The sequence below is a fragment of the Neophocaena asiaeorientalis genome, unplaced genomic scaffold (genome assembly GCF_003031525.2).
Source record: "Neophocaena asiaeorientalis asiaeorientalis breed wild unplaced genomic scaffold, Neophocaena_asiaeorientalis_V1.1 scaffold160, whole genome shotgun sequence".
Lineage (NCBI taxonomy): Eukaryota > Metazoa > Chordata > Mammalia > Artiodactyla > Phocoenidae > Neophocaena > Neophocaena asiaeorientalis.
The window spans coordinates 2,882,661-2,910,218 of record NW_020175675.1 but is presented as its reverse complement, the minus strand read 5'-3'; the positions used below and the strand labels follow the sequence as shown (position 1 = coordinate 2,910,218).

Below are 27,558 nucleotides of genomic sequence, written 5' to 3'. Positions count from 1 at the left end.
CACCTGGTGGAAGGCATTTTTGTTATACAAGGAAAATTTGAGTTTCCTTGGGGAACAAGAAGGTCGGGTACAGGTTTTAGAGGACTTCGAATATCAAATTAAGGTCTTTGAACTCGGGTATTTTGGAAATAAGAAATAAAGGATTTTAAACGGGGTGAATTCTATGCATGGAATTGGTTTTAGAAAATTGATCCGACTACAGCAATTGGAATGGGAGGCTGGATTTAGATGATGCTCTCTGATAAGATTAGGGAAGTTAGGAGGGAGAGCTTGGCTTTGTAGGAGAAAGAATGAACTTCCTATAGATTCAGGTTGAATTGCTTTTTGGAGTTCTAAGTGGAGGTGGCTTCAGGTTAAGTACATGGGACAGAGCCAGGAGAGAAACCTAGGATGAAAATACTGAAAGAGCTATGTAGTAGGACAAAAAGAGTATTAACACCTGGTGTACTAGCAAAAAAGCTGATCCCACAATGCTTGCCTGTGAGAAGGAATTGTTAGCTATTGTGTACTTCTGTATATATTGAAGATAAAAAGCTATATTTTAAACAGTATTCTGTAACTTAGAATTTTCACCAGTAAGCGTGGCCTTCAACTAGTTAGTCTGATTTAATGATGTAAAATTTAGTAAAATGTGGCAGATTACCTTGGTGGTGTTTAAGGAGAGAGGAGTTGAAGGGACCATGCTGTTATAAAGTTCTTCTTTAAAAGGCTGTAGAAAAGTGGTGAATATTAGGCATAAGATTGATTTTATAAATATATATACCACTTCTTCAAAATTATGCTTGAAAAGGAAGGTAAACATGAAACTTAGGGTAAAGCTCTTGAAGTGAACCTCAAGGTGGTAGTAGATTCCTAAGTCCCAAGTCAACTAGCTGTGTATACGGGAGTCTGTATCCTGAATACGTCACTAACTCAAATGACTTTTTTTTTTTTCCCCTTAACCAGGAATTGTGGTGCTTGGAATAAACAGAGCTTATGCCAAAAATTCATTGAGTACAAATCTTATAAAAATGGTGAGTGTAAAGATTAAACTATTTGCTTCTAATATTAAGATACAGTGTTGATATCAATCTGAAAATGATTTTTCCCCCTTTTCCTTCTTACCCTCCCTGTTTCTGTTTAGCTTTCGAAAGCTGTGGATGCTTTAAAATCTGATAAGAAAGTACGGACCATAATAGTCAGAAGTGAAGTCCCAGGGATATTCTGTGCTGGTATGTAAATAGATTAAAATTTTAAAACGAGTCTAATTTTTCCTTAGTAGTAGCCTATTTTCCATTATAAAGTGTTCCGTGGTTTGAATTCCATTACCAACAATTCCTTTTTGGTTTTTTTACTGTTTTACAAGAAAAAAAATGCTTTGTCAGTATTAGAAAGAAACCTTTGCTGCGTGTGGAAAAGTTGTTTTGGAAGTTGAAAAATAATTTGAGCCATTAAAATATATGTTTGTAGTACATGAATAATATATATGAAAGATGAGCTGTGCAGGAAAAATCACATCTCCTACTCACAAGTGTGCTCTGTATTAAAAAATGCTTTAATTGACTAGCAGTAGCTACCCCTGTATGGAATGTTAAATATAGACATATGCTTTCGTGTTTGTAGTAGTGCCCACTCAAGTATGTGTCCACGAATTGTACTTTTAAATTGGTATCTACAGCAGCGAAATGTTTTTTCTGCTTGTACTGTGTTACCAAAAGCCAAAGATTAAGTTGTCTTGCATTTTCCATATTTGTAAATATTTCTAAGTCATGAGATTGAATGAATCTGTTTCAGTTAGTCAAAAATGTAGATGATTAAATGATAAAAGATAAAAAATGCTGACAATATACCGGATCATTATAATTTACTAATAAGTAAATGAAGGCAGACGTTGACTGAGGCGTAAAAAATCTTTTTTCAGTAAAAATATAAATGGGATAATCCATTTGAGATAATCAGACATTTGAGGGAACGACATACAGTATTTTATTTATTCAACAAGTATTTTTTGAGCATTTAGAGTATACCCAGAGCAATGCTGGGACTTGGAGGAGTATTTCTAGACAGAATGTTTTTAGAGGTGTCTTAGTTGAGGCTGATGTTCTTCAGTTTCATTGTTAAAGGTCCTCAGATTTTCCAAGCTTCGAACTCCATAGCTTCCACCTTAAAATATTGCAAAATTTTATGGTATTTAGGAACATTCAGTGTAAATGAGTTATATTTTAGCTTTTGATATAATGTACCATACGTAAAAGGATTAGTTTTAACTTGTTTGGCAGTCAAAGAGAGTAGGATTATTATGCTCAACTGCCTGGGTGAGACAATTTGCAGTACAGTTTTCTGCTTTTACATCTATCCAACTCGAGTAACACTATCCTCCTGGTAGGATTGTTGGAGGCTTGATGTGACAGTGTACATAAAACACAGTGCAGTAGTTAATAAATTATAGCTGTTAATAGTTTTTATAAGGGCTTTACATATATTTAAACATTTTTTCTTAAACAGTATGAAAAACTTACACTGAGAGAATTAGAATTCTTGTATCTGTGACCTTAGGATCAGGTGACTGGGTGACTGAGTCTAACTTTGTGACCAGTGGCTCTGAGGTCACTGCACTCAGGTCCTCTGAGGGCTGGTGAGGGGCTTATTGGGAAGACGTTGAGCAGTTTAGGGGCTTTAAGGAAGGCCCAATTATGTGAATGTTTGAGGAGTGATAGTGATAGTGGCAGAATAACGCTTAAGAAAGAAGAGTTGATTATAACTAGCAGTACTGTCTTTCTGTTGGTAATGGGTTTTGTAATTATAACACTATAATGACTGGTACAATTCTTCTTGTTTTACCTATTCCTTTGCTGCCCATTGGTTTTGTGTCTCCACATTACCGATGTTCTTTGGAAAAGTCTTTAATGCTTTAGCACAGTTTACAACTATCTTTTATAGGTTGCCTTTTTGGGGACATACATAATATACCAAATGCTTTATCAGATTAACAAATTAGCCTTGAATACTTTTTTCCAAGGGCTTATCAAATCTGTTTTCTTTGTTCTGTATGCTTTTGCATGATCAGGATAATTTTTTCCTATGTTTTAACATAAGATTTTTTGCCGTATTTTGTCCAAAAAAAAGTGTGAATTATAGAAAAATTGGGGCAAATCATTTTAGTAACTTAGAGTATATAAATAAAACCATTCTTTCAAATTTCTCTGAAAGGTTTTCTTACGTATATTTGAAACAGGCAGTTTAGTATGTCTGTCTTTATTAATATTTCATTAATATTATATTTAATATTAATATTTATTAATATGTACACATTAAGTGTATTGTATGTTTAGATACACAGAATCTCTTTACATACTTAAAACAAATATTTAAACTTATTATAGCCTATAAAAATAGTAGTATAAAAATTCTAATTTTTTTTCTTTTGACATTTGTTTTCTTTTATCAACACAGATGTCAGTTTCTTTTTTTTTTTATACAGAAGGTTCTTATTAGTCATCAATTTTATACACATCAGTATATACATGTCAATCCCAGTCACCCAATTCATCACCCCCACCGCCCCCACCGCTTCCCCCCTTGGTGTCCATACATTTGTTCTCTACATCTGTGTCTCAGTTTCTGCCCTGCAAACTGGTTCATCTGTACCATTTTTCTAGGTTCCATATATATGCGTTAATATACGATATTTGTTTCTCTCTTTCTGACTTACTTCACTCTGTATGAGAGTCTCTAGATCCATCCACGTCTCTGCAAATGACCCAATTTTTTCCTTTTTATGGCTGAGTAATATTCCATTGTATATATATACCACATCTTCTTTATCCATTCATCTGTTGATGGGCATTTAGGTTGCTTCCATGACCTGGCTATTGTAAATAGTGCTGCAATGAACATTGTGGTGCGTGTGTCTTTTTGAATTGTGATTTTCTCTGGGTATATGCACAGTAGTGGGATTGCTGGGTCATGAATACCAGTGATTTTTAATCTTTCAGGGTATGAGGTCTCATTTTTAAGTTCTTAAAATTTCATGCACTTACACATTGTAGTGGTCCTATGTTGATTGAGAAGATGTGTAATGTCAGAATGCCACTTTGGTTACAGTAATGTATTTAAATGAATTTTCTTTTACTAACCACAATGATAATCTAGATACAGAAAAATTTGTATCATAGTTATCATGGCTGTAGACGAAGTTTTCTATACATATATGCTTTCAGATACCATTCCATACCCTAGGTATGACTCCAGGTTGGGAACTGATGTTACATTTTCTTTCTTGTGGGTTCGAACATTGCTTTTGGGTTTTATAGCTTACCTATACTTCTCTTAGAATGCTGAGAAATATCATTTTGATAGTCAAAGCTCATTGTGGAGCACTGGCTACATAGATTGTATTAGAGATTGGCCTGCATGTGTGCTGTCTCCCCTGCATACTCTAGAAATTATTTTTTTATTCATTTAAAAATTTTATCTTGTTTTTTACATACACACAAACACACACACAAAGAAAAACTGAAATAATTTTGCTATTTCAAAATATTTTGGAGTCAAAATTTTAATATATTACCTATAATGAAATTATGAAAAAGACCTTTTGACTAGGCTATTGCATTGTAAGTAAACATTTAATCCTAGTCATCTGTTTATTTTTGTTCTTTCAGTGTTCTAACACTAAGTAGCAAAGTAGATATATATTGCTTTTATCATGAAAATTTTATGAGAAATTTCTGAGACGGAGGATTTTTTCTCTTGAAATTCCTGAAATAGAGTATAAACAATTCTTGGTAATTGGTTCCTGTGTGTAGAACTCTAAATTGAGTGTTTCACTGAATTATACTAGTGTGGGTTTTTTTAAAAAGTAAAGGTACTTTTGCTTCTGCTTTTGAGTTCTAGTAAATTATGTTCTGACTAAAAACTTCTCACTAAAATTGTCAGTGTGCTTTATTGAATGTTGTATTGTTCAAATGGATGTAGATGTCATGACATGGTTAGATATATGGAGGCCTCTGACTAACAAAGTTATCTAGTCAGTATTGTTTCAGAATCTTAGGTTAAGTTACATTTGTATATTTGAATGTTAGTCCCTTAGAGAGTTTGATAAGTAAACAGAAAGGATAGATAATCCACAAATTTGTATTAGTTTAACATAGGGTTCTTTTCTTGGAAATAAAAAAAAATGTGTGTTATAGAGGTATGAATAACTTGCAGTAAAATGTACCAGTTTTAGTACATATGTAATTGATTAGTTTTGACATGTTTAAACCATGATGACAGTTGTGATATAGAACATGTTTATCCCTTAAAAAGCTTTCTTTTTTCTTTTTTAATTGAAGTATAATTGACCTATAATACTATGTTAGGTCCAGGTGCACAGCATGGTGATTCATTCTGTCTGTATACAGAATGATCACCATGATAAGTCTAGTTACCATCTGTCACCATACAGTTATTAAATATTATTGACTATATTCTCCATGGTATACATTTCATCCCTGTGACTCATTTATTTTGTAACTGGAAGTTTATACCTCTTAATCTCCCTCACCTATTTCATTCATCTCCCTACCCTCAGCCCCTTTGGCAACCACTTGTTTGTTCTCTATCTATGACTCTATTTTTGTTTGGTTATGTTTATTTGTTTTATAGATTCTACATATAAGTTAAATCATGCAGTATTTTTCTTTATCTAACTTATTTCACTTAGCATGATGCCCTCTAGGTCTATCCATGTTCTTGCAAATGGCAAGATTTCATTCTTTTTCATGGCTGAGTAATACTCTGCTGAACATATAGGTATATGTATCACATTTTCTTTATCCATTCATTTATCAGTGGACACTTAGGTTGCTTCCATATCTTGGCTGTTGTAAATAATACTGCAATGAACATATGGGTGCATATATCTTTTTGAATTAGTGTTTTTGTTTTCTTTGGAAGGATACCAAGGAGTGAAATTGCTGGATGGTATGATAGTTCTGTTTTTAGTTTTTTGAGGAACATCCATGCTGTTTTTCATAGTGGTTGCATGAATTTATATTCTCACCAACAGCGCACAAGGGTTCTCTTTTCTCCACATTCTCACCAACACTTGTTATTTGTTTTCTTGTTTTTTTTTTTTAAATAATAGCCATTCTGACAGGTGTGAGGTAATAGCTCACTGTGGTTTTGATTTATGTTCCCTTAATCATTAATGATTTCATGGATCTGTTGGCCATCTGTATATTTTTTAGGAAAAATGTCTATTCAGGTTCTCTGCCCAATTTTTAATCAGGGTGTTTGTGTTTTTGATGTGAGTTGTATGAATTCTTTGTGAATTTTGGATATTAACCCATTATCAGATATATCCTTTGCAAATATATTTTCCCATTCAGTAGGTGCTCTTTTCGTTTTGTTGATATTTCCTTCACTGTGCAAAAGCTTTTTAGTTTGATGTAGTATCATTTGTTTATATTTGCTTTTGTTTCCTTTACCTGAGGAGACATATCCAAAAAAATATTGCTAAGACCAATGTCAAAGAGCATATGTTTTCTTCTAGTTTTATGGTTTCAGGTCTTATATTTAAGTCTTTAATTCATTTTGTGTTTATTTTTATATGTAGTGTGAGAATGTAGTCCAGTTTGATACTTTTGCATTAGCTGTCCAGTTTTCCTAACACCATTTATTCCTAAATCTTGTATTCTTTCCTCCTTTGTTGTAGATTAATTGCTAATAAAAGTGTGGGTTCATTTCTGGGCTCTCTGTTCTGTTCCATTAACCTGTGTATGTGTTTTTGTGCAGGTACCATATTGTTTTACTGTAGCTTTGTAATATAGTTTGAAATCAGAGTGTATGATACCTCTAGCTCTGTTCTTCTTTCTCAAGGTTGTTTTGGCTATTTGGGGTCTTTTGTGTCTCCATACAAATTTTAGAATTATTTGTTCTAGTTCAAATGCCATGGGGATTTTGATAGGGGTTGCACTGTATCTGTAGATTGCCTTCAGTAGTATGGTCATTTTAACAATATTCTTCAAATCCACTAGCACAGTATATCTTTCCATTTGTTGGTGTTGTCTTCAACTTCTTACAGTTTTCCGAGTATAGGTCTTTTACCTCCTTGTTTAGATTTATTCCTAGTTTTTTTTTTTTTTTTTTTTTTTTTGCGGTACGTGGGCCTCTCACTGCTGTGGCCTCTCCCATTGCGGAGCACAGGCTCCGGACGCGCAGGCTCAGCGGCCATGGCTCACGGGCCCAGCCGCTCTGTGGCATGTGGGATCCTCCTGGACCAGGGCGTGAACCCGTGTCCCCTGCATCGGCCGGCGGACTCTCAACCACTGCGCCACCAGGGAAGCCCTATTCCTAGATATTTTTGATGCAATTGTACATGGGATTGTTTTCTTAACTTCTCTTTCTGATAGTTTGTTGTTAGTTTATAGAAAGGTAACAGATTTCAGTATATTCATTTTGTACCCTGCAACTTTATTGAATTCACTGATGAGTTCTAATAGTTTTTTGGTGGTGTCTTTAGGACTTTCTATATATAGTATCATGTCATCTGCAAACAGTGACAGTAACTTTCTTTACATCTGTTCTCCTCAGTTCACTGAACAGCTTTATGATCTATCTTGAATTCTATCAGATAGTTTGCTTATCTCCACTTTTCTTAATTCTTCTGGCATTTTAATTTGTTTCTTTGAAACATATTCCTTTGTTGCCTCATTTTTCTCAGTTCTCTATTTTTATTTCTGTGTATTAGGTAGGTTGATTACATTTCCTGATCTTGGATAAGTAGCCTTATGTAGGCAATGTCCTATGGGATCCAGCAGCACACTCCCCTCTGGTCACCAGAGCTGTATGTTCTAGGGATGCTCCCTATGTGGCAGGGCTAACTACTGTGCTGGTAGGTGGTGCTGGCCTCTGGCCTGGTTGGCTGCCAGGCTCTGCCTCATGGGTGGGGTTGGGTTCTGAGGCAGCTGGTTTCAGGGCCAGGTTGTCCTAGGGCTCGTACTAGCCTGCTGGTAGGTAGTGCTGTAAAAATCTTTCTTATGCCCATTTGTAGTCAGTCTTTTCCCCTATTCTGACCCCCTTAAAACACTGATCTCGTTGCTCTTACCATAGTTTTCCCTCTTCTAGAGTGTCCCACATATGGAATCATTCTATAGGTGGCCTTTTGTATCTGGCTTCCTTCACTTAGCATAATGCTTTGAAATTCACCCATGATATATGTTTCAGTAGTTTCACTTTATTGCTGAGTATGATTTTCATTATATTGCTGAGTATTCACTTTATATGCTGAGTAGTCCATTGCATAGATATACCACAATTTGTTTATCTGTTTAGCAGTTAATGGTCATCTGGGTTTTTCCAATATTTTGGCTTTTATAACTACCGCTTCCATGAACAGTGACATATAAGCCACTTTGTGAACATGTTTTCATTTCTCTTGGATAAATACTTAAGAGTGGAATTATTGAGTTTTATAATAACTGTCCATTTTGTTTTGTAAAAAACTCCTACTGTTTTCTAGCCATTTTGCATTCCTGCCAGCAATGTATGAGCCTTCCAGGTGTTCCACATCCTTGTCAACACTTGATATTGTCAGTTTTTAATTTTAAACAACCTAATGGGTATGTAGTTATATTCAATATATAATGGTGGTTTTAGATATCATTTCTCTAATGAGTAATGATTTTGAACATCTTTTCTGGTGCTTTTTTGTCACCTGTATATCTTTTCTGGAGAGTGTTTATTCAGATCTTTTGCCCATGTTTTAATAGAAATAAAAGTTGTATTGGTTATAGAGTTTCTAATATATTCTTAATACAAGAGCTTTTGCTGATACATGTTTTTTAAGTATTATTTTTTCTACTCTTTGGCTTGTCTTTTTCTTAACAGTTTGTTTTGAAGAACAGAAGTTTTTCGTTGAAGTCCAATTTACTCAATTTGTTTTCTTTTATGGTTTGTTTCTCTTTTGTACCTAAGAAATCTTGTCCTACTCCAAAGTCACAAAGACTTTCTCACACTATGTTTTCTTTCAGAACGTTTTTAGTTTTTACGTTTTATATTTGAATCTATGATGCATTCTTAGTTAATTTTTGTTGCAAGGTGTGGATTTAGGTAATGTGGTATAATAAAATATGTATTTGATTTTTGCCTTGGGTGTCTGGCACAGAGCTCCTAAAATCCTGGGAATTTCTCTGGCGTAATAGGAGTATCTTTTGCAAGTGAATGAGATGGTTCAAAGCAGGAGCCTTAGTTAACTTTAAGATGGGGCTGGTTGACAGAAAAATCAATCATGGGATTAGAGGGTTAGAACTTTCAGCCCCAGTCCTCCAACTTCAAGAAAGTAGAGGGGCCAAAGATTGAGTTCAGTCACCACTGTCCAATGATTTAATCAATTGTGCCTATAGAGTGTAAACTCCATAGAAACCTATAAACAATGGGGTTTGGGGGAATTACCAAGTTGGTGAACGCATGGAAGTGTTGGGAGGGTGAAACCTTTGTGTCCCTCCTGCCCCGTACCTTGCACCATGTATCTCTTCCATTTGGCTGTTCCTGAGTTGTATTTTAATAATAAACTGGAAAATGTAAGTAAAGTGATTTCTTAAGTTTTGTGAGTTATTCTAATGAATTATTGAATCTGATGAGGGGTGTGTGGGGGACTCTTGAATTTATAGCTGGTTGGTCAGAAGTGTGGGTGATCTCTGGGACTTATAACTGGCATCTAAAGTGAAAGAACTCTCATGGGACTGAGCCTTTAACCTGTAGGGTCTATGCTAATTTAGGGCATTAGCATCAGAATTGAATTGTTGGGCATCCAGTTGGTTCCCGCCCCCCCTGCATTTAGTGTCAGGAATAGGATTTGCTAGACTGACTCATAGACCTCAGGGAAGTGCTTTGTTTACTATTACTGGTTTATTATAAAGGCTACACCTCAGAAACAGCCAAAATGGTAGAATGCATAGGGCAAGATTGGGCTGGAGGGGGTTAAGGAGCTTCTATGCCCTCTCTTGGACATGACACCCTCCCAAACATGTGTTCAACAGTCTGGAAGCTTCTTGAACCCAATTGTTAATGGGTTTTATGTAGGTTTCATTACATAGCCACAGTTGATTAAGTCATTGGCCATTAGTGATTGAACTCAATCTCTGGTTCCCTACCCTCCACAGAGACTGAGGGGTAGGGGTAAAAGTTCCAACCTCTAATCATGGCTTGGTCCTTCTGGTGACCAGCCTCCATCGTAAAACTATTAAGGGGCCCTCTAGCAGTTAGCTCATTAACATAAGCTCAGGTATGGTTGAGAGGGGCTCAGTATGAATAAAAATAGAAAATACTTCTATAATTCAGGAAATTCCAAGGGTTTTAAGAGCTCTGTGCCAGGATCCCATGACAAAGACCAAATATATTTTTATTATATATTATAAAGTATATCCAGTTCTTTAAGCACCATTTATTGAAGATTAGCTTTTCATCCATTGAATTATCTTAGGACCTTTCTAAAAAAATCAGTTGACCATATATGTTTGAGTTATACCCAGGCTCTCTGTGCTCTTCACTGTCTCAATTACTGTGTACAGTCTTGAACATGCTTGGCTAAATTTATTCCTAAATATTGCATATTTTTGATGATACTGTAAAATGACCTTTCTTAATTTAGACTCCTGATTTTTATTGCTAGGCTGTGGAAATACAATTGATTTTTATATGTTGACTGTATCCTGCAACCATGTTAAACTCACTTTTTAGTTCTAGGAATTTTTTTTGTAGATTCCTTGGGATTTTCTATGTAGATATTCAAGTCATCTGCAAATAAAAAGACAGTTTTACTTCTTCCTTTCCATTATGTTGGCCTTTTGTTTTATTCTTATTATATCAGTTAGGACCTTTATTACAGTGTTGGATAAAAGTGGTGAGACTGTTAGGGGGAAGGCGTTTAGTCTTTCACCACTAAGTATAATTTAGCTGTAGTTTTTTCACTTATGTACTTTACTAGGGTGAAAAAGTTTCTATTCCCAATTTTGTGAGGGTTTTTTGTTTGTTTTTTAAATCATGAATTGGTGTTGAATTTTATCAAATCTTTTTTTTGCTTTGCTTTTATTAAGATGATCATATAGTTTTTCAGTCTTTTAATATGGTGAATTGATTGATCTTCAAATATGAAACAACCTTGTATTCCTGGAATGCACCCTTCTTGATCATGATATATTATTGTTTTTATATATTGCCAGATTTGATTTGCCAAAATTTTGTTGAGGAATTTTGCAACTTTGCTCATAAGGGAAATTTGTCTGTAGCTTTCTTTTCTTGCAATGTTTGTGTCTGTTTTTGGTGTCAAGGTATTGCTGGTCTCATAAAATGAATTGGAAAATGTTGCAATTTTGTTTCTTCTATTTTGCTGGAAGAACTTGTGTAGAATTGATATTTCTTTGTTTGGTAAAAAGCACCAACAAAACCATCTGGTCTAGGAGTTTTCTTTGTGGGAAGGTTTTTAACTATGAATTTAATTTCTTTAGTAGATATAGGACTATTCAAGTGATCCATTTCTTTTTAAGTTTTGATAAATTATGTCTTTTAAGGAAATCATCTGTTTTATCCAAGTTTCCAAATTCATTGGCATGAAGTTGTTCATAATATTCACTTATTATCCTTTTAATGTCTGTTGAATCTAAATATAATGATGGTTCCTTTTTCATTTTTGATATTGATAATTCGTGTCTTTTTTCTTAAAAGTCTGTCAGAACATTTATTATTTTTCTTGATCCTTTCAAAGAACTGGCTTTGGTTTCATTGATTTTTTTTTCTGTTTCCTGTTTCATTAATTTCTTTATTATTTTCTTTCCTCTATTTGCTTTGGGTTAAATTTACTTCTCATTTTATAGCTTTTTAAGGTGGAAGCTTAGATCATTGATTTTAGTTCTTCTTTCCTAATACAAACTTTTAGTATTATAATTTTAATTTCTTCATTTCAGCGTGCCAGAGATGCCATTAAAAATGACTCAGAGTACTCAATGGCCTTTTTGTGGAACTAATAATTATTGGTTGTTGCTAATTCATTTCTGACCTTATTTCCATTTTAAAAAATACTACCGAAGTAATATTTTATGTTTTGTAGATATTATTTTCTTTTTAAGAAATAGGAAGTATATGTTAGTAATAACCTGCTGACTCATCTCTCTGCTTCCATTCTTGCCCCACTATATATAGTATATTCCCCACAGTGCAGCCCAAGTAATCTAAAAAATAATCACTTCATTCCCCTGCTTCAAATAATTCTCAGAAATGAAGTGTGAATCACTTCATTCCCCTACTTCAAATAATTCTCAGAAATAAAGTGTGAATCACTTCATTCCCCTACTTCAAATAATTCTCAGAAATAAAGTAAGATGGGCTGAATAGTGACTCCCAAAGATGTCCATGTCCTAATCCCTGAAACCTGTGTGATCTTACAATGCAAAAGGGACGTCACAGATATGAATAAATAAAAGATCTTGAAATGAAGAGGTTATCCTGGATTATGTAGTGGGGCCAATATAAAGACAAGGTTCTGTTTAAGAGAGAGGCAGGAGGATTAGAATTTGAGAAGAGAAATGAGGATGGGAAGAAGTTTGCAGGGAAGAGGCCCTGAGCCAAGGAATGTGGACAGCTTCTGGAAGCAGGGAAAGGCAAGGAAACTCATTCTCTAGAGCCTCAGGAATACAGCCCTGCCAGCCCATTTTAGACTTCTGACCTAGAACTGTAGGATAATTCCACTAAGGTTGTAGTTATTTGTAGGGAAACTGATACCAAATGTATAAGGTCTTGCTGCTCTGGCTGCCTCACCTTCTCCTGTTCCATCTCTCACCTTTCTTGCCCTTGTCCATCCCACTTGGTCCTGCAGCCCTTGTTCTCTGTTAGACAATGCTCATTCTCCTCTCAGACTACTCAGTGTTTCCTTTGCTTGGTCTCTGCTAAAATGTCATCTCCTTAGAGAGTTGTTACCTTGTCATTTTAACCAAAACAGGCCTCCTTACTTCTCACCCTTTGTTACTATTTCCTATTTTAGCCTCATCTTTGTACTTCTTAGTTCTTGAATTTATTTTTTACTTGTTTGTCATCAATCTGCTTCTTCTGCAGATAAGCTCATTCCCTGGAATCGGGGCAGGTGCCCATTATCAGAAGAGTGCCTAGTCCATTGACAAATAGTTCATGGGATGAAGAATTGAAAAATTTTGGTTGTTGAGAAAGTAATGTTGGCAAAGATTAAATAAAACAAGCTTATTTTTGGATTCAGTACATATACAGGTGGCTTATAGGATGAAGAGACAGTTGGCCTTGGCTGTTCTCCCTTAGCCCCCCTCTCCAGGCCTGCCCAGTTAGGTCGTGCAGCCTTTGGTGGGGAGGGGGCATTGGAAGGCACTGAAGGCCACAAGAGGTCCTCAGTGTAGAAGGCCCCTCTTCTACAGGGGAGGGGCCAGGGGAGTATAAAATTAGCCCGTGACCCTGGGTCAGGTTCGGTAGAGCACCAGCAGCTAGAAAGGCAGAGCTGGAAATATTAGAAAGAAAACTGAATTTTTATCAGTTTGCTTCTGGCAATTGATATTTAGCAGCACAGTTTGCTTTCTGATAGGGTCCCTTGGGAGCCAGAGTTAGTCTAGAGTAGGGTTAGGGAAACTTTTTCAGTAAAGGGCCAGATATTTTAGGCTTTGTGGACCTCTTACAGTCTTTGTCATACTTTATTTAAAAGAATTAAAAAAATTTTTTTTACAGTGCTTTAGAAAAAAGTAGACTGTTTTTAGCTTGAGAGCCAAGCAACAACTGGATGCAGAGTGGTCTGCAGGCTGTACTATTCTTACCCCTGGTCCAGACTTGATTCCTTTTTCTCCTCTGCTTGGCTGAGTCCATTTCCTGAGACCTGGCCCCTCACCTGTAGCTGGTGAAGCCAGGCTGAGTTCCGTTGAGCTCCACAGGAAGATGTTAAGATGCTTGACCTGTGGAAGCTGTGTTGTGTCTCTTAACGTACTTTAAAAGTACCTTTTTCTCTTGCGCGATTGATGAATGATCCTGCAGACAACGCTGCAACTCACAGTTGTACAAATATTTTGTTCACTGATACCATCATTTAGATGAATGCTAGATTTGAAGGCCACTACCAGTTAGGATTATTTTGAGGTTTAGGGTTCCTGGAAACCTCCTGATTAGAATTTCCATTTGAATAACTTAGGACTTTGGAGGGCAAAATAAGATTTGAGAGATAGAGGTAGTATTTTCATATTCTCTAAAATAAAAATAAAGCCAACATGATTAACACATTAAGTAACAATATGATTTATTCATTTTAATATCTGTAATACTATTATAGACTTGTTATCTCTTCCTAACTGTAAACCTCTGGTCATTCTCTTCTTTTGAATTCTATGAAATACTTCTGTAAATTGGTTTTGTTTTTCTACAGATAGGACAGCCCTCACTGGGTGTCTTTCTTAAAGTGTTGTTTTGTTCTAGCAGGCAGTTATTCTCCTGGAGGATCTGCTTGACCCTTTTGAGGCTTGTTTTTAAAGTTTCTGATGTCTTTACTAAATGCCTGGGGTGTTCTGTACATTTTCTTGCTTCTTGCTGGTCATACGTGAACATCAGGAGTTGTTCAGACCACAGCTCCCTGTTGATGTTCTTTTGTTGATAATTACCTATGAAATGATAATTGCCTTAGCTTAAAGCTTAAGGGAACCCCATGCAGCACTCTCTCTGTGAGAGGCTCTCTCCTCTCTGGTTCCCTGTCCTGCAAATTCCAGCCACCCAGCCTCCCCTGCCCTCTCATGTCCGTGTGATACAAGCAAGACCAGTGTTGTTCTGTTTAGATCTCCCTGCCTTGCACCCCAGCCTGTAAAGTGCCTTCAGAAAGAAAGCTGGAACAGTCAGTGGGCTCCCAGATCAGTCTGTCACTACCTGTTGATCAACATCTGAAAGATATTTCATATATATATTGAATGAAGAAGGGCTAGTAGTCCAGTACCACTCACTCCCCATAGTCAGAGATGGAAGTCTCCAGTTCCTTTAATGGGGAATGGTATTTAAGAACCAACATCTGGGTGCTAAACATGCTCATTGTTCCTTGGGTGTCTGCTTCTTGGCCCTTTTACTGGGCAGAGCTAAGAAATATGTAGATAAATAAATTAGATTTTTTATATATATACACACATACTTATGTCAAGGTCTGTATTTATATATTGAAAGCCATGAGTTCATACTGATAACTCCATTTCCAGTTCACCACAGGATTCATTCTCATTCTCTCCTATTCTGTATATGTATTATATACAGTATATTTACTCAATCGCTTAGTCCTATTGTAATGCAGAAAATAGTTTCAAAATTGCTGATCGATACCACTGTGATAAACACACTTTCTAACTAGAGTTTGTTACAGTATTTGTGTCTTTAGACTGGGTATAGAGTAAAAATACTGTGTTGAAAAGTTATTTACGTTATTTCCCCTTCAGTTAATTATGTTTGATTCATATGAAGTAAAATTAGATTTCCTCACTCTTGTTTGAGTATTTGAAGTATCAATACAATTTCAAAAGTAGAAACTATTCATGGAAGTGTCACTACCCACTTCCTCCCTCTAATCCCTTCCGATTCCCACCCTTGAGGGTGTTAATGAATCTCATTAGTTTCTAGTTTATCCATTATATGTTTCTTTTTGCAAAATTAAGGATGTACTCGTTTACTTGTTTCCATTCTTGTACAAGTAGGATTCTATATGTACTCTTTTGCACTTTACTTTTTTTCAGTTAACAATATATCCTAGAAATCATTCCATATTAGTTCGTATAAGTGTCATGATAGCTAGAAGTGGGTTAATGAGACTTTCTCAAGAAGGAGATACTCTCCCAGTTTGCTTGCTGATGAAACTGATCCTGATCCTGTTGAGAGGGAGAAATGACATGACTTTAGAAAAGAAGCCTTCAAGGACTTCCCTGGTGGTCCAGTGGTTAAGACGCCGTGCTTCCACTGTAGGGGGCGCGGGTTCCATCCCTGATGGGGGAGGTAAGATCCCACATGCCATGCGGCGCAGCTTTAAAAAAAAAAAAAAAGAAGTCTTCAAGCAAGCCAGGGGTACTGGGATGCCAGGCAGAATGGAGGTTTGGGGTTTTGGTTGGTGAAAACCAACCAAATGCTTCACTGTGAGGAAGAATGAAGCCCTGTTTATTAGAGCCTTGAATTCTGATAAAATCCTTTTCTTTAAATGGGGAGTTGCTATAAATGACTTTGAGGAAAATTTGCTATATAGATTTTAAAAAACTAAAATTTTTTTAGAGCAGTTTTGGGTTCACAGCAAAATTGAGGGGAAAGTACAGAGATTTCCAATATACCCCCTGCCTCCACTTATGAATAGCCTCTCTCATTAGCAACATCCTCCACCTGAGTGGTACATTTGTTACAGTTTATTAACCTACATGGTTATAAGTGAGTAACTTTACACAAGGGTTCACTCTTGGTGTTGTGCATTCTATGGGCTTAGACAGATGTAAAATGAAATGTATTCACCATTATAGTATTATACTTAGTATTTTCACTGCCCTAAAAGTCCTCTGTGCTCTGCCTATTCATCCCTTTCACCCTCACAACCGCTGATCTCTTTACTGTCTTCATGCTTTTACCTTTCCCGGAGTGTCCTATAGATGTTATTATACAGTATGCAGCTTTTTCAGATTGTCTTCTTTCACTTAGTACTATTCATTGACATTTTCTTCATGTAGTTTCATGCCTTGATAGCTCATTTCTTTTTATTGCTGAATACTATTCCACTGTATAGACGTATCACAATTTGTTTATCCATTTACCTACTGAAGGACACCTGGTTTGCTTCCAAGTGTTGGTGATTGTGAATAAAGCTACTGTACACAACTGTGTGCAGATTTTTAACTGGACATAGATTTCAACTCCTTTGGGTAACTGCCAAGGAGCATGATTGCTGGATCGTATGGTAAGGGTCTGTTTAGTTTTATAAGAATTCGCCAAACTGTCTTCCAAAGTGGCTGTACCATTTTGCCTTCCTACTGTCAATGAAAGAGAATTTCTGTTGCTCTACATCCTTGCCAGCATTTGGTGTTGTCAGTGTTCCAGATTTTGGCTATTCTAATGAGTGTGTAGTGGTATCTCTGTTGTTTTAATTTGCATTTCTATGCTGACATATATGTGGAGCATCTTGTCATAGGCTTATTTACCATGTACATATCTTCTTCGGTGAGGTGTCAGGTTTTTGGCTCAGTTTTTAAATGAATTGTTTTTTCTTATTGTTGAGTTTTAAGAGTTCTTTGTATGTTTTAGATAATATTCCTTTATCAGATGTGTCTTTTGCAAATAGTTTGTTACAGTCTGTTGCTTGTCTTCTCATTCCCTTGACTTTGTTTTTTGCATAGCATAAATTTTTCGTTTTAATGAAGTCCAGCTTATCCATTATTTCTTTCAAGGATTGTGCCTTTGATGTCACATCTGTACATTGAATTTATAGATCAAATTGGGGAGAACTGATACCTTAACCATACTGAGTCATCCTATCCATGAACATGGAATATCTCTCTGCTTATTTAGTTCTTCTTTGATTTTTTTTCATAAGTGTTGTAGTTTTCCTTGTGTGGATCTTGTACATATTTTGTTAGATTTATATCTAAGTGTTTCATTTTTTGAGTTGCTGATGTAAGCATTTTTAATTTCAAATTTCACCTGTTTATTGTTGATATATAGAAAAGCAGTTGATTTTTATATATTAACCCTGAATTCTGCAGCCTTGGTATAATTGCTTATTAATTCCAGGAATTTTTTTGTTGATTATTTTGGATTTTCTATGTAGTAGACAATCATATCATCTGAACAATGACAGTTTTATGTCTTCCTTCCCAGTCTGTATTACCTTTTATTTCCTTTTCCTGCCTTACTGCATTAATAAGGACTTCCAGTATGACATTGAAAAGGAGTGCCTTTTACCTGATCGTAGTGCAGAAATTTCTAGTGTCTCATCTTTAATTATGATGTTAGCTGTAGGTGTTTAATAAATATTCTTTATCAAGTTGAGGAAGTTCCCTTGTATTCCTAGTTTATTGAGATTGGGTATAATGCATGGGTATTAAATTTTGTCAGATGCTTTTCTTGCATTTATTAATATGATCATGTAATTTTTTTTTTAAAGCCTGCTGAGGTAATGGATTCTTTTAATTGATTTTTGAGTGCTGAGCAGCTTAGTATACCTGGGATAAATCCCACTTAGTTGTGTTGTTTAATTCTTTTTATACACTGTTGGTTTCAATTTGCTAATACTTTGTTGAGGATGTTTGCATCTGTGTTCATGAGACATATGGGTTTGCAGTTTTCTTGTAATGTCCATCTGGTTTTGGTATTAAGGTGTTGCTGGTCTCGTAGAATGAGTTAGGAAGTATTCCTTATGCTTCTGTACTCTGAAAGAGATTGTAGAAAATTGGAATACAGTTAACCCTTGAACAACACGGGTTTGAACTGTACAGATCCACTTATACACAGATATTTTTCAGTAGTAAATAGTAAAGCCCTATGTGGTCCATGGTTGGTTGAATCCATGGATGCAGAGGAACTGTGGGTCCAGAGGGCTGACTATAAATTATACACAGATTAACCTCTGGGTTGTTCAAGGGTCAGCTGTATTTCTTCCTAAAATTTTTGGCAGAAATTTACCACTGAACCCTTCTGGACCTGGTGCTTTCTGTTTTGGAAGGTTATTTATTGATTCAGTTTTTTAAATAGACATAGTCATATTCAGATTATCTGTTTCTTCTTGTGTGAGTTTGGGCAGTTTGCATCTTTAAAGGAATTGGTTCATTTCATATAGGTTATCAAATTTGTGGGCATAGAATTGTTCATAGTATTTTTTTTTTTTTTTTCGTTACGTGGGCCTCTCACTGTTGTGGCCTCTCCCATTGCGGATCACAGGCTCCGGACGCACAGGCTCAGCGGCCATGGGTCACAGGCCTAGCCGCTCTGTGGCATGTGGGAAGAGCATGTGGGATCTTCCCGGACCAGGGCACGAACCCATGTCCCCTGCATCGGCAGGCGGACTCTCAACCACTGCGCCACCAGGGAAGCCCCATAGTATTCTTTTTTGTTATTCTTTTAACATCTGTGGGATCTGTAGCAGTGTCACCTCTTTCATTTCTGACACTAAAAATCATTTGTGTCCTCTTTCCTTTTTCCTTCATAAGTATGGCTAGAAGCTTATTTATTATATTGATCTTAAGGAACCAGCTTTTTTTGTTGTTGTTGATTTTCTCTGTTGCTTTTTGTTTTCAATTTCATAATTTCTGTTTTATTATTATTTCTTTCTTCTGCTTACTTTGGATTTGATTTGCACTTTTTCTAGTGTATTGACTTTAGATATTCTTTCATAACATATGCATTCAGTGGTGTATAAATTTTCCTTTAAGCACTGCTTTTTCTGTATACCACAGATTTTGATAAATTGTGTTTTCATTTTCATTTACTTCAAAACATTTTAAAATTTCTCTTGAGATTTATTTATTCATTTATTTTTATTGAATGAAATGTTTTTTAAAATTCTATAGTACTTGAGATTTTTTCTTTGACTTGTATTATTTAGAAGTGTGTTGTTTAATCTCTGAGTGTTTTGGGATTTTCCAGTTATTTTTCTGTTCTTGATTTCTTGTTGACTTCTCTTGTGGACTGAGAGTAGACATTGTATGATTTCTTTTCTTTAAAATTTGTTAAGGTGTGCTTTATGGCCCCAAATGGGGCCTATCTTGGTGAATGTTCCATGTGAGCTTCAGAAGAATGTGTATCCTGCTGTTGTTGGATGAAGTAGGCTATAAATGTCAGTTATATCCAGTTGATTGATGGTGTTGTTGAGTTCAGTTACGTCTGTACTGGTTTTCTGCTTACTGGATCTGTCCATTTCTGATAGAGATATATTGAAATTTTAATTATGGTAATGGATTCTTCTGTTTTTCCTTTCAGTTCTATCAGTTTTTGCCTCACGTAGTTTGATGCTTGGTTGTTATATGTTTTAAGGATTGGTATGTGTTCTTGGAGATTTGACCCCTTTATCATTATGTAATGTCCTTCTTTATTGCTGATAGCTTTCTTGGCTTTGAAGTATGTGTATCTGAAATTAATATAGCTCTTCTTGCTTTCTTTCGATTAGTGTTAGAATGGTATGTTTTTCTCTATCCATTTACTTTTAATTTATATGTGTGTTTATATTTAAAGTGGATTTCTTGTAGTCATATATAGTTCAGTGTTTTTTTTTTTTATCAGCTCTGACAATCTCTTTTTATTGCTGCATTTAGACATTGATATTCAGAGTGATCATTGATATAGTTGAATTAATATCTACCATATTAGTTACTGTTTTCTATTTGTTGCCTTTGTTCTTTGTTCCTTTTTATTTCTTCTCTTTTTTGCCTTTTGTGATTTTCAAAAGGCATTGGAACATTTTATGTAATTCCATTTTCTCTCATTTCTTAGCATGTCAGTTATATTTCCTTTTTTTATTGTTGCTCTAGAGTTTGCAATATACATTTATGGTTAATCTAAGTCCACTTTAAAATAATACTGCTTTATGGGTAGTGTGATACATTATAATAACAAAATAATCCTAATTCTTCCCTTCCATCCTTTATAATAGCTATTAATTGTTTCTCTTATATATGTTTATACACATATAGGCACACATACACATATATATGTAAGATATATCCATAGGTAAACATAATCAAATACTATTATTATTTTGAACACATTGTTACCTGTTAGGTCAATTAAGAATAAGAAAAGTAAAAGTTTTTATTTTACCTTCACTTACTCTTCTTTGATGCACTTTCTTTATGTAGATACAAGTTTCTGACTATATAATTTTCCTTCCCTCTAAATATTTTTTAAAATATTTCTTGCAAGGCAGGTCTGTTGGCAACACATTTCCTCAGTTTTTGTTTATCTGATAAAGTTTTTTTTTTTATAAATGTATTTATTTTATTTTATTTTTGGCTGCGTTGGGTCTTTGTTGCTGTGCGTGGGCTTTCTCTAGCTGCAGCAAGTGGGGGCTGGCTACTCTTCGTTGCGGTACGTGGGCTTCTTATTGCAGTGGCTTCTTTTGTTGTGGAGCACAGGCTCTAGGTGCGCGGGCTCAGTAGTTGTGGCTCACGGGCTCTAGCGAGGCGCAGGCTTAGTAGTTGTGGTGCATGGGCTTAGTTGTTCCGTGGCATGTGGGATCTTCCTGGACCAGGGCTCGAACCTGTGTCCCCTGCATTGACAGGCAGATTCTTAACCACTGCGCCACCAGGGAAGCACCTCTGATAAAGTTTTTATTTCTCCTTCACTTTTGAAGGATTTCACAGGTACAGAATTCTAGGTTTGGTATTCTTTTTCTCTCAACACTTTAAATATTTCACTCCACTCCTTGCTTGCATGGTTTCTGAGAAGATGCCAGATGTAATTCTTACCTTTGTTCTTTTATAGGTAAGATGTATTTTTCCTCTGGCTTCTTTCAGAATTTATGTTTGACTTTTAGTAGTTTGAAAATATGCCTAGGTAGTTTTTTTTTATTTGTTGGTTGCTTGGTTTTTGCATTGGTGTTCTTGGTGTTCTCTGCCTGGTTTTCGCTGAGCTTTCTGGATCTGTGGTTTGGTGTCTGACATAAATCTGGGGAAATTCTCAGTCATTATTGTTCCAGATGTTTCTTATGTTTCTTTTTCCCTTTTTTCTCCTTTTGATATTCCCATTATGCACATATTATACTTTTGTAGTTGTCCCTCAGTCCTTTGATGTTGGTGTTTTTGTTTTTCAGTCTTTGTTCCCTTTTTCAGCTTTGGAATCTATTGTGACATCCTCAAGCTCAGAGATTGCTTGCTCAGCTCTGTCCTGTCTACTGAGAAGATCATCAAAGCCAGTGTTCATTTCTTTTGCAAAGTTTTTGATCTCTAGCATCTCTTTTCTTTCTTAGGGTTTCCATCTCTGCTTGCATTGCCCATCTGTTCTTGCATGCTCTCTGCTTTATTCATTGGAGCCCTTGCATGCTGTCTGCTTTATTCATTATAGCCCTTAACAATTTGTTTCAAATTCCTGGTTTATAATTCCAACATGTCTGCTACGTCTGGTTCTGGTGCTTGGTCTGTCTCTTTAAATTGTGTTTTTGTGATTTGGTATGCCTTTCAATATTTTCTTGATAGCCTGACATGATGTACTGGGTAAAGGCTGTGAATAGGCCTTTAGTAATGAAGTAAGGTGCTGGGAGGAGGGGAAGTGTTCTATTGTGCTATGATTAGTTCTCAGGCTTTTAGTGAGCCTATGCCTCTGTGAACTTCACAAGTGTTTCTTAGGGTTTTTTTGCCCCCTTAGGTGGGACTGGATGACTAGAGTGGGCTGGAGTTTGGTGTTTCCCTTCCTCCAGGTCAGTTAGGCTTTGGTTTATCAGTTTTCCCTGAAGGCAGGCCTTGTTAAGAATAGAGTGCTCTGGTATTTCAAAATGGTTCCTTTGCCCCTTCCTCTGTTAGAAGGAGGAGGGGATTTTTCTCCAGTATTTATTTTGAGAAGCTGGTTAGGCTCTTGGAGGTAAATCTCAGAAAACTGTGGGGTACCCCTAGAGTTTTTAACCCTCAGAGTTGTTCCTACTGAGCCTCCAGCAGTTTATCAATTACAGTTCAGGTTTTCTGACCCTGGCACTGGTTTCCACTCATCCTGAGTCTCTGCTCTGGTATGTTGTGATTCTCTGTATCTGTCTGTTTGTTTCTTCAGTCTTGGGAGCAGTGGTTTGCCCTGTGTCCTCCTCACCTCTCTTTCAGATCCTAGAAGAGTTGTTGATTCAGTCTGTTCAGCTTTTACTTGTTGTTAGGACAGAGTGACAACTTCTAAGCTCCTTGTATGTGGAACCAGAAACTGTTAAGTCCTTGTAACTTTTTATAGATTGAAATTTTATGTTTAATTGGATAAAAGGTGGTTTCAGATCCAGGATGAAGAAATCTAAGCTAAAAGTACTTGAGAATTTAGTGTTGCTATTAAAGTTTTAGAAGCTATGATGGTAGTCATAACAAGAAGATTATGTTCCTGAACCTGATTTGGTTCTCTCCCACGCTAAACCTTGGCTAGAAATTCCATGTAATAATTAGGGCTAACCAGTGCCCTCATCAATCAATCCCATTCCTTGAGAATAGATGTAGAGTGAATCTGACCCATTTGTTATCATTTGTAATATATCATCTAGTTGGTAATAAGCATCAGATGGGAATCTCTCAGCTTCAGGTACAGAAAAATTGATTCAAGTTGACTTAAACTACAAGGTAGTTAGGATTGCTCTAATTCAGTGATTCTGGGCTGTTATGAAATTCCTTTGCCTTCACTGTCTTCTATATGCCACCTTCATCCAGCTTGGTAGGCTGAAGCTTCAGTAGTTCAGGGCCTCCTATCTATGTATGACCATGTTGAAATGAAGAGAACACTTTTGCCCAAATCCAAGCTGGAACCCTCAGATTGATCTTGATTTGACTTCTCAGAGGAAGAAACTATGCTGATTTGCTATGGGAATGGATTTAACTTCTTTCAAAGTACATGGAATGTGGGGGGTGGGGGCGGTAGAGGCAGACAACAAAAATAAGGCCACCTTTAGGAAGTGGGAGGAGGGCGGTAGATGCTAAGTAGACAGCCAATATTCATGAGTTTTAAATTTCCTACTATAAACTGTCTTCATTAGGGCCCAGCTGTAAAGAAAACACATGGATTTCTTTCATTTATTCATTTATTTATTCATCAAATTTCTTGGAGGAGAGCCTGTCATGGGCTAGGGACTATTCTAGGATCTAGGAATACAGCAGTAAGTAAGACAGCAATCACCTGCTCTTGTGGAGCCTCCATAGGCATGGCGGTAGGGGAGGCAGTGAAAAAAAAATTAATGTAAATGTGTACTGTGTCAGATGAATGCTCTGAATACAAATAAAACTGGGCAAGAAGAATGAGTTGTGATTGGCATGGAGGGTTACTGTTCCATATATGGTGAAGAGGGAAGACCTCTCTGAGAAGGAGATAAATAAGTAGAGTCCTGGAAGAAGTGAACTAGTCCTGAAGAAGTTCACTGGAAGAAGTGAACTTCCCTTGTGGATACCTGGGGAAGAGTGTTTTAGGCAGAGAGGTAAGCAAGAACGGAGCCTGCTCTGGTAGGTCTGTGTCTTTATTCCCGTCTTACCCCTAGGTTCTTCATGACATTTTTTTTTTCTTAGATTCCATATATATGTATTAGCATACGGTATTTGTTTTTCTCCTGACTTACTTCACTCTGTATGACAGACTCTAGGACTATCCACCTCACTACAATAGATAGCTAGTGGGAAGCAGCCGCATAGCACAGGGAGATCAGCTAGGTGGTTTGTGACCACCTAGAGGGGTGGGATAGGGAGGGTGGGAGGGAGGGAGACACAAGAGGGAAGAGATATGGGAACATATGTATATGTATAACTGATTCACTTTGTTATAAAGCAGAAACTAACACACCATTGTAAAGCAATTATACTCCAATAAAGATGTTAAAAAATAAAAAATAAAATAAAATAAAAGAAGAACGGAGCCTGGAGGCAACATCACACTTTGCAAGATAATGGGAGAGCAAGAAGGTTAGTGTCTCTGGAGCCCAGTGGACAAGATTAGTTCTAGGAGGTGATGTCACAGAAGTAGTAGGAGTCCAAGTGACAGAGAATTTTCACTTCTACTTTGAGTGAAAAGAGAATCTGGGGTGTTTTAAGCTAAGGAGTGACCTGAAAAGACTTAAATTTTAAAAGGCTTGCTCTGGCTGTTGTTGAGAATAGACTGTTCCAGAACTTCTGTCTTTGATCCCCTGCAGGTAAGATCATACTTGGACCAGTGTAGTAGTGGAGGTGGTGAAAAATTATTGGATTCTACATGTATTTTGAAGGTGGAGACATGGATTTACTGATGAAAAGGAGTGGGTATGAGGGAGAAGAATCAAGGTTGATTCTGTTTTGATCAGAACATTGAAAGGATGGGGTTAGCATTAACTGAGGAGTGGAAGAATGCAAGAGGAGCATATTCTGGGGAGGAAACTTAATAGTTGGGGGAGGGGAGGGTTTATTGTGTTTATAAGATGCATATTAGACGTTCAACTGGATATGTCTAATAGACAGCTGAATTTAGGAGTCTGTAGTTAGTTCAGGGTATAGGTCTGGGCATGAGGTAAAAATTTTGACATTGGTATACAGGTGGTATTTAAACTTCTGAGTAAATGAAATAAGAACAAGTAAAACAGTCAATCCAGAAGATGGTTAAAAAATAGGGAGGGAGATGGAGGGAGAAAAAAAAGAACTAATGGGCTAAATATCCTAAAATGTAATTGTAGAAATAAATTCAAATTTATTACCCTATCATAGTGAATGTTAAGTGTACTAAATTCTTGAATTAGAAGACAAGCAACGGCTGGCTTAAGAAAAGTTATCACCAAGCTGCTTATAAGAAACACCTAAAGCATAAGGACATTGAAAGTTGAAGAGTAGAAAAAGATATACCAGTCTAATAATGACTAAAAGAAAGCTGGTATAACTATATTGATATCAAATGAAATAGACTTTAAAACAAATTTTTATTAGAGGTAGTAATTATTAGAGTTAAAGAAGGTCACTACATAATCATAAAAGATTCAATTTCCCTTGTAGATATGATCATTCTCAGCTTTTTTGCTGTTAGAAACAGCCTCAAAATATACAGTGCAAAAATTGATATCACCCCAAGGAAAAATGGACAAATCCACCACCATAATGGGAATTTTTAGCACTTTTCTTAGTTGATGATAGATTAAACAAGGAAAAAGTAAGTCTATAGGAGATTTGAATATGTCAGTTAGTAAACTTAACCCTTATATCGTCAGAGTCCCCTGGACCCAGATTTAATTTACTAGTTTCTTTTTTGAACAATTTTGCTTGTATGGATTGATGTTTTATGGCTTTCATTCTTTCTTAGAGGTCTTCTGAAGAACAGAAAATTTAAAAAAGAAAATTAAAACTCCTTTTCTCTTGCAGTTACTGTATGGGTTCATTGGAACTTTTTATGAATGTAAGATGCTGTGGGTTCTTATCTCATATCACTGTATCTTTATATTGGTAATTTCATCATCCTAGGAATGATTTTTATCATTACTCTTTAATTATTCCCAACTATGCTATGAAAAACTAAAATAAGAAAATGGAAGAAAGATGGAATTCAGAAAGATGTTGTAGAGGTCAAATCATTGCTATTGCATTATCTTTTTTTTTTATTGCATTGCCTCAAGAGTTGCACATATTTTAAGAAAATATAACTGAAGTCTGGAGGTGCCATCTTTGTAGTCATTCTTTTAGTTATCACTGAACACAGCTGAGAATTTAGAATTTTTCATTTTCTACACATAATGGTACAAGAGTAGAAAAGTTGACAGAGGAAGACATTTCACAGTTATTAGATGGATAAAATAATGGTCAAAAGAGACAGCAGACTGTAGGCCCTAATCATGATGGTGAACTTGATCTTATGAGTGAAATCTTAGACTGTGAGTCATCAGGTGACAATATCCTAGATTAATTTTCTTGAACTCAAGAATTGATGAGTGAGCAGTATATTTCTGTGGTTTCTATAAAGGAAGTATGGAATCTGCATCCAGTTAGTCATTAGGTAGGAAGGACTTCACCATGCAGTATTTTGTGACAAGAAGTTGGACTATTCAGTTTTTCCAAAAGGATATGTGACATATTTCTTGCATTTCATATGATGATGTACATGAGCATTTACTTGATACAGCTTGTAATTGAAGAGTGTTGAAGGCGGGTGTGTATACAGAGGTGACAGGAAGGGACTCTATGGTTTAGAAAAGAAAACAAATCATTGATCATTCTGATGGATATTTATAAATCTAAAAATGAATATTTATAACCAGGGAACAATGAATATGGCTGTCCTCAACAAGTTTATGGGCCATCCAAATTTTCAAAAGCGCAGCATTTCTACAATGCAAGTTCAAGAAGAAGCAGAAGTAATGATCATTTAGTAGAGCTATATTTGAAATCAGATTTTATAAAATTATATGTCCCAGGTTCATGTGTGTCAGTTGATGACCAGTTTCATTCAAATGATATAACCCTTTTCATATGTGTTCGTGTGTATATGTGTGTGTGATATATGTAAGTTTGTGAGTGTATATATGCATACACTATGCATTTGTAGGTATGTATATGTGTAATACACATATGTGCACATACCAGGAAAATATAAAAATATATGGATTTTATGTATTTAAATTTTGACTGAAATTTCCAACTAATTTGATTTTTTATCATCCTTTTATTTTTCTGTAAATTATTTATAAAATGACCTAAATATTAAATAAAATATTAATACAAAGAGTCTGGCAGCCCAGCTGATAAAGGGTGTTGATTATTTTTCCTGGCCTACTGAGGGTTAATGTAATGTACCTGTGTGGATCATTGCCCTCAGCAGTTGATGACTGTGCATCTCTTTTAAGCACACGTGGAATATTCATGAAAATTAACCATCTGCTTGGCTGTAAAACCTGCACAGATTTCAAAGGCTGAATTCTGTGACTACAGGCAG

The 27,558-nt window shown here is 36.0% G+C and overlaps 1 protein-coding gene across 3 annotated transcripts in view; it reads left to right on the top strand.

Moving 5' to 3' along the window:
• Positions 1–27,558, top strand: part of AUH (AU RNA binding methylglutaconyl-CoA hydratase) — a 161,819-nt gene that overhangs the window by 17,582 nt on the left and 116,679 nt on the right. For all 3 annotated transcript variants that reach the window (XM_024731936.1, XM_024731935.1, XM_024731934.1), the window contains exons 2-3: positions 946–1,013; positions 1,124–1,211. In XM_024731936.1, the coding sequence (XP_024587704.1) occupies positions 946–1,013; positions 1,124–1,211 (156 nt within the window). The remainder of the gene's footprint in view (positions 1–945; positions 1,014–1,123; positions 1,212–27,558) is intronic.